The sequence below is a fragment of the Salvelinus alpinus genome, chromosome 25, assembly GCF_045679555.1.
Source record: "Salvelinus alpinus chromosome 25, SLU_Salpinus.1, whole genome shotgun sequence".
Classification (NCBI taxonomy): Eukaryota; Metazoa; Chordata; class Actinopteri; order Salmoniformes; family Salmonidae; genus Salvelinus; species Salvelinus alpinus.
Genome location: NC_092110.1, coordinates 1,448,453 through 1,460,053, shown reverse-complemented (window position 1 = coordinate 1,460,053; position 11,601 = coordinate 1,448,453). Strand labels below are relative to the sequence as shown.

Sequence of the window (11,601 nt, the reverse complement as noted above, 5' to 3'; positions counted from 1 at the left end):
TTACAAAAACGTTCTCTCGCCCTAGAATTGTTAGCTGGGCAGCTGCTGTTGGTTGTTATGGTGATGGCGGGATTGGCTAGTGGCGAAGTGGCGAGGAGTGTTGTAACGGCAAGGCCTCTCGGTGAGTTGATTACACCCCATTATGTCATTTCACTCCCGCTTTGTTTTTAATCGTCCTGTCCCCGTTACCATGGTCACCGATGGAGCACTGCTAGCTGCTCTTTTCAGACTGCCTGCGTTGACTAACAGCCGTGCTCTCGACTGACAGACAGGTAGTCTCGGTGTGCGTTTTTAGGTCATCTCTTGTGTCAGTCATAAAGTGGGTAACAGTTTCTTAGTTTACAAATGGCCTCTAACTCCGAGTGAAAACAATGTTTCCTTCACCTTGTATTAGCTTAAGACCGGTCAGGAGTTTTGTTAGTTATAGCCTGTGGCCTTGTTATAGACCATAACTACTATGACATAATGTTTTTCCTGGTCAGGTCACATGGTCAAGAAAAACTTCTGGGTTTAAACTATAAAGCTACCACTCTGTATTGGCTTCTCCCTTTTTACTTGCTTGGTTATTCAGAGGGTAGAAGCTGAAAGAAACTGGCGCCCATCTTGTTTCCTAGGTAGAACAGAACCAGGGGCAGGTTGGTTCCTAGACTCCTCACCTCCTCACCGTGACAGTTGAGTTTCCTTCCCAGAGAGTTTGCCTGAGGGGGACAGAGGAGTGAAAGGACTTTTGTTTACATTTAACATAATCTCCTTGTGTGAGCGAGAGCTGGAGAATGCTGGCACTGTGCCTCTGTCCGTTTCTTCCTCTCTTCATCTCTCTCTGTCCATTCCTCCCTCCCTCCCGCTCTGTCTCTCTCTCTTCTTTTGGCAGCCTGTAATTTTTTCTCTTTCAATCACGTCGGCTTCCATGGTAACTATCTGCTGAGAGGCCAGAGAGGGTCTGTGAAATGGTTCCAGGGCCCAGCTGTAATTGGTAGCAGGTTAGATGGAGAGAAAAATACCCTGTGCTCCGTCTGTGTTCCCGTGCATTATCACAATACAGAGACCTTTGTGTACATGAGCAGGTGTTATTGGCTGTGTGACGCAGCTAGGCCTAGCTGCATATACTGGTGGGAAAGATATGTAATGACTCATTTATTACTAGGCTTCTGCTATGTTACAAACTAGGCATATCACTAAGCAACATGCCTTCAATTGATCAAAGTTTGGTATTTTATCTATAGCTACAAATCCGATGATCCCACCTGCATTGGAAAACTAATGAAAATAGCTTGGCGATAGATATTTCAGTTGTTGTTCGTCTTCTGTTAGATAATTGTTTGCTAATAGTTATGCCCAGCTAAAGCCCTGGTAATTCCGGGAGGCCTTTATCTGTGTAGTGTATACTGCGAGTGACTTGACCAGCTTGCTGTTGTGTTATTAATGGTGTAATCCCAGCTCTGAAGGAAGCCTGTGGTCCATGCTAAATCGACAGTAATCAACGCCCAGGTACCTGGAACGTGTTGCAGTGCAACAGTGACACCTGTAGGCCAGAGGCGGCAGTGCAGCGGTGCGCTATAGCAGCAGGTGCATGTGGTAGTCGTGTATACTTTAGGTTAGAGAGAATAGAATGGCTATATCTTTAGAGGTGTTGATCACATGTTCTTTAACGGTATGGGTAAGATTAAACATGGTTAAAAGTGTATTTACATTTAAAAACTGCTCGTCATCCATCTTTTCATGGTGATAGTATTAAGCGACGGACGAGTGCATCTGGCTAAACGACATGGGAGCGTAGTGCCGTTGTGCCCTGAGGAGGATTATAGAGCAGGCCCAGTCACGTCTTGGAAGGTAATACCAGTAGACACACAAAGGAATACTCTGTGTACAGGCTAGGCTGCCTCTGGCTGTCATACTCTGAGGAATGGAATCTGTGAGTGGATTTTTGTGACTGAGAGTGATGCCAGAGAAAGCAATGAGTAATAGCATATATGGCCCACCTGGGGATGGCCGCTATGAAAACAAATACTGTATGAGGACAGGTATCAAGGGTTTATCGTTTATTTATTTTGGACTTATTTGTCAAATAGAGTCATCCATTTATTTCCCCTAATGCGTTTGTCCATCACCTCTTGACAAGTCACCGTTTTTTTGAGAATCTGCATAACCATTATAAGGCCTTCGGACATCCATACATACATAGGCTACATTACACATATATGTGGGCGGCAGGTAGCCTAGCGGTTAGAGAGGCGACTGGTTGCCAGTTTGAATCCCGGGTCTGACTGGAAAAATCTGTCGGGAAGTGAGCTGGTCCACATGTCGAAAATAATAAAACCATAAACACTATCGTAAATACTACAGTAATGTCTGCAGAAACACCACAGTGAACACTATAGAATTTATACCATAGTATACTATAATGTTTTTTAATGTAGATGACACCGGAGAGTTGCTGGTATCAAATCCTTGATGCCAATTCCTTCCATTGTGCCCTTGAGCAAAGCACTTTACCCTGCACAACAACTGTTCCACAGGCGCCCAGTGTGGCAGCCCCCTGCTCCAACCTGCCCAACCTGTATGGGTGTCTTTTGGAGGGGTTGGGATAAAGCGGAAGTCAAATTTCAGTTGGACCTTGTGTACAATTGACGAATAAAGTGATTTTAATCTTAATATGTATGTTCACATTTATTACACCAAAAGAGCTAATTGTTTTAGAGCTGATAGTTAATAAGTCAATAGTCAATCACGTGCATGAATGCATTCAGTTGTGCAACGTTCCCTTTTTTTTGGTAGCGGTGCCATTGTTTTTCCCTTGGCTAAGAACATTGCATAGAAAACGCCGTGATTCCCACTGTGACATAAAAGCCGGGGATTGTGGAGTCGAACCCCCCGTCTACGGGCTGTGATAGGCTGCTTTCTGGGGGCACGCCCCATCTTCTTCTCTCCTGTCTGTTCCCGGTGGTGAGCGTTACCCCTTGCAGTGTAATGGGTTTTCCTGAGCCTGGCTGCCTTGAAATGTAGGAGTCCTTTTGTGGTGCCATGTGCAATGCCTCAGAGAAGAGCAGGAGGGGGAGAGGTGCAGGGGGAGAGATAAGGAGAGGACTGCGTGTGCGGAATGCTCAACCTCCCTCTGTCTCTCTCTCTCATGCTCTTTCTTTCTCTCTCTCTCTCTCTTTCTCTTCCTCACATGTCTGCCCACTCTGTCTCACCACATCCAACTGTTTATCTACTACTACAGGGCTTTTCTCTCTCTCTCTCTCTCTCTCTCTCTCTCTTTCCCTCCCTCACATGTCTGCCAACTCTGTCTCACCACATCCAACTGTTTATCTACTACTACAGGGCTTCTCTCTCTCTCTCGCTCTCTCTCTTTCTCTCCCTCACATGTCTGCCCACTCTGTCTCACCACATCCAACTGTTTATCTACTACTACAGGGCTTCTCTCTCTCTCTTTCTCTCCCTCACATGTCTGCCCACTCTGTCTCACCACATCCAACTGTTTATCTACTACTACAGGGCTTCTCTCTCTCTCTCTCTTTCTCACATGTCTGCCCACTCTGTCTCACCACATCCAACTGTTTATCTACTACTACAGGGCTTCTCTCTCTCTTTCTCTCCCTCACATGTCTGCCCACTCTGTCTCACCACATCCAACTGTTTATCTACTACTACAGGGCTTTTCTCTCTCTCTCTCTCTCTCTCTCTCTCTCTCTCTCTCTCTCTACACACATCTACACATCTGTCAATCGCGTGGGCAGTAATGGAAACCTAAAAAATATGACATCTGATAATGAAGGCTACTGGGGGACAACTCTGAGTTCTTGGTTGATGGTTTCAGATGCCAATAAATCCATAGGCATAAGAAACCCTAACCCGTACCACCTACTCCCCTCACAGCATAAGTGTTGGGATGTACTTTAAGCACTAACCAGCAGTGTAGGTGTTGGGTTGTGAGGTGTGGTGGTGGTGGTGGGGAGAGGCAGAGGCGTCATTGGATGAGTTATTGAGCTATTACAGCGCCGCCAGACCGCTAACTGGGGTGATGAACCTCTCAGACTGACCACAGGTAGCTGGTGTCTGGTCACACGTGACAACAGACATGGGGCAAGGGAAGATTAACACGCCTGTTCAGTGTAATGTATCAGTGTGTGTACCACAGCAGCCATCGACACTGCAGAAAAACGTAAGACAAAAAATGGCTACCATCTCGCTCTGTCTCTCACTTAGCCGAATATTGCTCTGTTACTTCCTCTATCTTTCTTTCTCTCTCTCTCTCTATATATATATATACATATATTTATTGCTCTCTTTTTCTCTCTCTCTCTCTCCTTCCCTCCATCTCTCTCTGCCAGCAGCTAACAGGAATCCAGGCAGGGGAGGAGAGAGAAACAGATTTGGTTCCCTCCCTCCGCTCTCTCTCTCCCCTCCCTCCCTCTCACCAAACCTGTTTTATTCCCATCATCTCCTCGCCTCTTATCGGCCTCTTCCAGGCGCATGGCGGGCGAGAGCCTCCATAATGAGGTGGCGAGATCTCAGACTCCGATCACTTTGCCGCCTTATCGGCGCTGACACCAATCTCCTTGAATGACATTCCGCCCAAACCGTTATATAAACCAGAAGAGCCCGGGATCAGTGGAGGAAAGTCAATGCAGCAAAGGAGAGCGAGAAGGAGAAGAGGGATGGAAAAAAGGGAGAAGATTTAGAGCTGCCGTTGCGAATGATAAGGGCAACTGTTTTTTTTTTCCTTTTCTTTTCTTTCTCTTTTTGTGTGTGTTTTTTTTTATCACTTATTTAATTAAAATCGGAGTTGCTTTGCTAAGAAAAGAAGAAGGGAGATAAAGGGGATTGTTTTTTAAATGGCGTGGCTTAAGATCGTTAGCCTGTCTGGATGCTGAAGTGGGATGGGAATCATGTGACGCAGTCAAATAATAGCACAGATCTGGGTATGCTCCAAAGGCGGATTTTCCTTATCTTTGATCTGGGTTTGAATTGACCCCTGAGCATAAGCAAATATTAACATAGTAATCCCCATCATCAAAATGTTATCCTTGGTTCTGCCCACCATTTCAGAGCATCCCCTAGAGTAAATCTGTGTATGTTTGTGTGTGCGCATGTGTGTGTGTGTGTGTGTGTGTCTTTGACGGAGAAGGGAGGGGAAGGGGGGGGGGGGGGGCGCTATCTCCACTCTAATGCAGTGCTCACAAGTAGGAAGTAAACACCACACTTATAGATCTATAGAACATTGTTACCCATGATAGCTTTAGCTAACCTACAGTAAGCCTTGATATTAGATCTAAACCACAATATGCTGTGGTTGCCCTGCCAGGAGGTATGGTGCATAGTACATTAACGCAGCGATAGATATTCTATTCTAGGGGGCAGTGGCCTGGAATAGAAACCATTAACAGCCCAAATAGGAAAGAAATAATGGTAGCAAACATTTAACACATGGAAAGTAAAACACGAGTCCTTATCTTTCCTGAACAGGAGTCTGTTGTTTTCTTCTCATGTGCCTCAGTCCAGCAAGCTCACCATGACAATGAGAACAATTTCATTAAAAATACAGGCCTGAGGGGGGAAGTGTGTGTGTGTGTGTGTGTGTGTGTAAGGGAAAAGGTGAGGAACCACATTTCAAAGGCAAATCTATGCATAGCGGTTTGACTGTGGGTCACCCTATATGATGTGAAATAGGAATTAGAGGTCAGTGTGTGTGATATTCTATCATCCTCTAACATGGGGCATTGTCAGTCTCTCTGAAACAGTATGAGAGAGAGAGAGCGAGAGAGAGAGAGAGAGAGACAGACAGAGAGAGAGAAAGAGAGAGAGAGAGAGACGGGAGGAAGCCTCTCCATATAGATGATGTTAGAGAGACACCATCAGGCATACAGTGCTCACTTCACCTTATTGCTGGGTATGTTTGAAATCACAAAATAAATAGAATATTGCTTTAATTGAGCCTAGGTTATAATAACGTATACTGTCCCTATATCTTGCAGACAGTTTAACCAAAGTACAGCAAATGAAGAGTAAACTGGATCTATGGGGGAAAAGGTAGGTTCAAGAATGCTGTTTCTTTATAGAGTACCACAGTATGAGCCATAGTACCCATAAAACCTAGCGGTCAAACAAGGAAATGGTTCAAATCGTTTTTCCACCATTCAATTTTCCCGTAAGGGGTTTGAGAATTTATTTTTCGTTTTGTGTAAACCGCATGACGTTTTGATAACTGTGGAAATCTGCTTAGGACAAGGTGACTTTTATATTTACCGCAATACCTGTTAGCAAAGGTGTCAGCTAGAGATGACGTGCAGGAGCTTGCAGTGATTTGTAGTCTTGCATGATGTCTACTTTGATGCTAATTAGCATTTTCAAATCTGAGAGTAAATAGAGAGGAATATATTGATAAAAGTCACCTTGTCCGAGAGAGATTTATATTGTTATAAAAACGTCACGCCAGGGTAAGCCTACACGAAACACAGCCCTTATTTTAACTGTTTCTAAAATCCCCTATGGGAAAAATGAATGGTGGAAAAACTATTTGAACCATTTCCTTGTTTGACCGCTAGGTTTTATGGGTATTATGACACCTCCACTGTGGGGCTCTGTAGTTATCAAACGCTCTAAGGAATGCATGGCACTCTGCCAGAATGAATGGTATTCAAAGTACACATCTGAAACTAGGCCTACATTTTCCCACGAGATATGTGTTTCCATCCAATTGACTTGTTTTGGATAAAAGGCTGTGCGTGATGACGTAGTGCACATAAAAATGACTTTTATGGTTAAATGCCCATGTACCGAATAAAAAATGCAAATTAAATGGGTTTGCATAGCATTTTCAACACTACTGATAGTTTTGTCACAAACATTTTTGTGTTGTATAGCGATTGTGTCTACTCTGGTATTGGCAGAGTAGCCAACAGCTCGCAGATGCAGTGTATAAAAAGGCTGGATGAAAACTTGATCCTATTTTGGCAGTTACCTGTATAGACATATGTGTGTGTGTGTGTGTGTGCACAATAGGTTACTATGTGTGCTTTCTTGTGTGTGTGTGTGCGTGCGTGCATGCGTATCTGTGTCCTCCCCAAGGTTAGCACTCCTCACAGGCCTCCTAGTGGAGGATGCGGTTGGCGTGTCCCTCACAGATGCTGTAGATGAAGGGTCTGCAGGCCTGGACGTGGCTGTTAAAATACCAGCGCTGAATAAACTTCCCACAGCTGCCCTCCTGCAGGGACAACACACACGGTTCTACTGGAGCTGGAATACATCACACACAGTGAGTGAGTGAGTGAGTGAGTGAGTGAGTGAGTGAGTGAGTGAGTGAGTTAGTGAGTGAGTGAGTGAGTGAGGCCAACAATCTGGAATCAGAACAGAGGTAAAGCCACAGTGATGGGTTCAAGCTCCGAAGGTTTGTGATGTTAGTATTAATGTTACTGTACAGTAGCTTAACATTTTGTGATGCTCATTAAATAAGTGATCATACAATTGAAGAGTTAATTTGTTTCACATTTGTGTTTTTTCTTCAGAAAATTATGCTTATGGGAACCTTTATGTGTGTGTGTAAAATATTACTGTCCTCAGATTTTCAATTCATATTTTTCACAATTGGTTTTGTTGCCAAAAACTATATATCCATTGTTTAGCTTGAATGGAATTTTTATATCCTGCATAAAAAAAATACAAATAAAAACCTGGTCCAGTCGTTTTTATGCGAGTAAAGTACATGTTGGATAAAAAAAATGTCATGACAGGCCTGATGAAAACATCACATTTGTCAGTAAACTTTGAAAAAAAAAATCGACTAAATATATTATGTTAGACAAGGTGGGATCTTTTTGTGTCTGTAAAATTAATTATGTGAGAAATTGTGGAGGAAACTCCTTTATGCTCAAATATTGATAAAATAACCATCATATCGAATTAAACTTGGAGTCACGCGATGATATGTTGTGTGGTCCTCCCACTACGACTTGTCAGGAGAGCATGCAGTTTGATAGACTACAGATTAAATACATTATGATGAACGTCACAGGGTGGTGAAAGTGCAAGGTGATGAGCTTGATGCTCCTTTCCAATACATACCGAGGGTCTTGTTCTGGTGACATGATGATGGATGCTTGGCTGCCATTTAACAAATACAAACAATCTTGCTCTTATCCATAATGATAATGTTGGTAGCCTACCCGCACTGTATCTGCAAGCTGTTGGCTAGAGCACATCTGCCAAGACTACAGTATTTGTTAGGGATTACCATTAGCTGCTGCCAAGAGAGGGCACAATCGCTATATGACGCAACATTTGTCGTGACAAAAACATCAGTAGAGTTGAAAATGCAATGGAAACCCATTTATTAACTTGTATTTTTATTAGGTACATCAGAATTTAACAGCAAAAGTCAGTTATGTGCACTAAGTCATCACGCACAGTTTTTTATCCGCAACAAGTCAATTTGATGGAAACATATCTCTGGTGGGAAAATGCGCATATTGTTTTTATGCGGATTGTAGAATATTTGCATGACAATGTCACCAATTGGAAGGAAACCTAACTATTGACACCCACTATGTTAACAATTATGTTTAGTGTGTCATCAATTTACAAGGCAACCACTGAGAATTTGACAAGAATATCTGATTTCAAGCTCTTGGTCAAATTCAAATTGAGGGTAACACGTAATTTAGCACACTGTGGGAACAGGTGAGCCCTATGTCACATGTCAGAGAGCCCAAACAGTAGAGGCTACTACAGTTCATTTCCACTACAGAGGACCACTCCCGTTTCTTATCTGAAGGCTCGTAAACCGCACCCATTCCCGAATGCCGCAAAACCATAGGCTGACGCTGGTTGCTAGGGGCGTTTATTTCCGGTATAGCAGCGGCTGGAATTTCAGGGGTTGCATTCAGTTCATCTCAACGATTGCTACGTTGCGTGATGGTTTATCCTGAACACGTTTCCCCAAAACGGTCCCGACCGTTCTTCAACATCATTTGAGGTACGTCTGCTCCTCTTTGGTGGGTGTGGCCTGATCAGTACGGGGGATACCATTTGAAATAACAAAACTCGTTCAGCAAGTTACATTTAGAACCGTTATGTTGAATTAAAGGTTGAACATCGTGCTGTCTTACTGAACACACCCGTGTCCTGGTTGTGGATTTTTGGGTGGGTTTGCGAGCGCACAACCCGGACAGGCACCAAAAACGAGTTCCCCATTCTGTGCTAGCCAGATACATGCACGTTACTGTAGCGTCCACAATCATATGAAAGGATGACCGAAAGCTCCGCGAACAAGCCGGGGAATGGACAAGTTTGTCACCGAGTGAAGAACGGCGTTAAACCGGGCAGAAATGGCTTCATAAAAAACCATCACCATTACCATCATCAGCAGCCGATGTACTGCTATCCCGAGGACAAGGTGAGGCCCAAGCGCACTGTATGGATGGAGAATGGATGGATGGTGTGGAAGTGGTGAGGCTTATCTGAATAACCGAAAACACCAAGCTGAAAATCAGTATTGCTAGCAATGTAGCTAGCTAACGTTATGTGTATTTAGCTTGATATGTTTTGAAATGTAGCTAACCTATTTTATTGTTAGCTTTAACGTTACTGACACCTATTTGAATTTGCTAAACTGCCCGCAAGCTAAAGCCAACGTTACTGAGTCTACTTGCTCAGCAAGTTGGACATATGACAGTTGTTGTCAACTATTTTAGTTGGTTTATTAACTAACGTTAGCAATTCATCAAAGTAGATTTGTAATAATGGAACGTTAGCATTATGTAACGTTCAGTGGAGGCTGGTGGGAGGCGCTATAGGAGGACGGGCTCATTCTAATGCTGGAATGGAATTAATGGAATCAAACATGGGGTTTCCATATGTGTGACGTGTTTTGATATCGTTCCATTTATTCCAATCCAGTCTTTGCAATGAGCCCGTCCTCCTATAGCTCCTCCCATCAGCCTTCATTAGTAACGTTACATCCCACAGTGTTAGCTAATTATATCTGCAGTGTAGCCTTTTAACTTTTACAAACAATATGCAATAAACTAGTTAGCTAGCTACAATGTCAACAATCATTTAATTAATCACTGATGCCATTAGCCCAAAGGCCAGCAGATGGCGCAATTCAGTTTAATTTACCGTCCAAAGGGAATCTATGCAGCCAGCTATACACTCGTATCCGCTGTGAACCGGTTCGTACATAAAACACTTTCCATTCAGGCTGCAAAGTCATTGATTTCCTCCTTAACTCCATTTAATGGTGAGAAAGCCCAAAAATATGCGTACTTTCTTTATGAAACACCATTTCCCACCACCATGCTAGAATAATTAATGCTAGCCCCGGATGTTGCGTAACTAATTCACTTTTTGGTCCACCAGCAACGATTTTAAAAGATTTTAAAAAATCTACCAGCCACTCAGATCTTTTACCAGACAGAATATATATTTTTTTGCCATAATTACACACACAATGAGAATGCTTTCTGTTTTTCTAAAACAAGAAATGTATTACTTGTAATGGGGTATATTGCATAATTTCTTTTCATTTTTATGACCTGTCTTTTAACCAATGTATGTTAAAATAAATCATTTAGATACATTAGTAAAAACAGATGAACAGTTCTATACCTGTTCATCAACAAAGGCGGAGTATGGATTATTTATTATTATAGTTCAAGGCTTTATTTTGACATTTTTTACAAGCAGTTCATGATTTGCTCCTAAGTAGAAATGTAGCACACAAATACATCTAGGAGAATATGTATTTGAGTGTTTTAATGATAAGAAATTACTAAAAGTTCATTAATAAAATATTTAATAAAATATTTTAGGATGGATCCATGCTCAATCAAGCACAATCATTAGGTGAGACAAATGTTCAGCTGCCCCGTTAAGGAACGGGTCGTTACCATAGCAACTTGGGCACGTGCTTGTCTGTGCTGTTTTTTTTTCACGCCTTCTCATCATAAAATAGAATTAAGTAGGAAATCGCAGCCTTAATGGAGAATGTTTTATGTACAAACTGGTCCACGGGGTATACGAGTGTATAGCAAGCTGCATACATTCCCTTTGGACGGTAAGATGAAACGACTCTATTGCCATCTGCTGGGCTTTCGGGTATGATGACATCAGTGTTCTCTCTCGAAAATGTTGAGTGTAATCTTAAATAATCTTAACTGGGTGTAGCCCTGCTGCCGCCTGATGGCGCTGTTATTCCTCGCGTCTTTTGTAATTTACCATTGGTGTCCTGCATTAAGCTGCACAGACGGTAATACACTCGGTCTCCCTGAGACCGGCTTGTACATCCTCCATTCAGGCTCCAAAGGCATCGGGGAAAAAAACGGGGAAAATATGCGTACTATCTTAATAAAATAACGTTTTCCACCACTAGTTTTGGATTTTCTGACAACGTCCAGATGTTGCACACCACATTCAGACAATCAGGTTGCAGCAGTCTGTTGCTTACCCCTGGCTGAACACGATGCACAACGACAGGAAGTAGCATTATCCACTCTAGCATGGTTTGTTGAAAATTGTGTTTTATTAAGATGGTACGCATATTTTCCCAGTTAGATTTTTGGGGCGGCACGCCATTAAAGCTAGTTAAGGAGGAAACCGATGCAT

General features: G+C 42.9%; 1 protein-coding gene and 1 long non-coding RNA gene across 3 annotated transcripts in view; both read left to right on the top strand.

Moving 5' to 3' along the window:
- The first annotated feature begins 4,339 nt into the window (after positions 1-4,339).
- Positions 4,340-7,641, top strand: LOC139553061 (uncharacterized). Its single transcript, XR_011670586.1, has 3 exons — positions 4,340-4,922; positions 5,976-6,030; positions 7,069-7,641. It is a non-coding gene; the product is annotated as an uncharacterized lncRNA (long non-coding RNA).
- Positions 7,642-8,874: 1,233 nt separating this feature from the next.
- The window catches only part of sptlc2a (serine palmitoyltransferase, long chain base subunit 2a), a 46,725-nt gene continuing 43,998 nt past the window's right edge, over positions 8,875-11,601 (top strand). For both annotated transcript variants that reach the window (XM_071365123.1, XM_071365122.1), the window contains exon 1: positions 8,875-9,391. In XM_071365123.1, the coding sequence (XP_071221224.1) occupies positions 9,245-9,391 (147 nt within the window). In that variant the 5' untranslated portion in view covers positions 8,875-9,244. The remainder of the gene's footprint in view (positions 9,392-11,601) is intronic.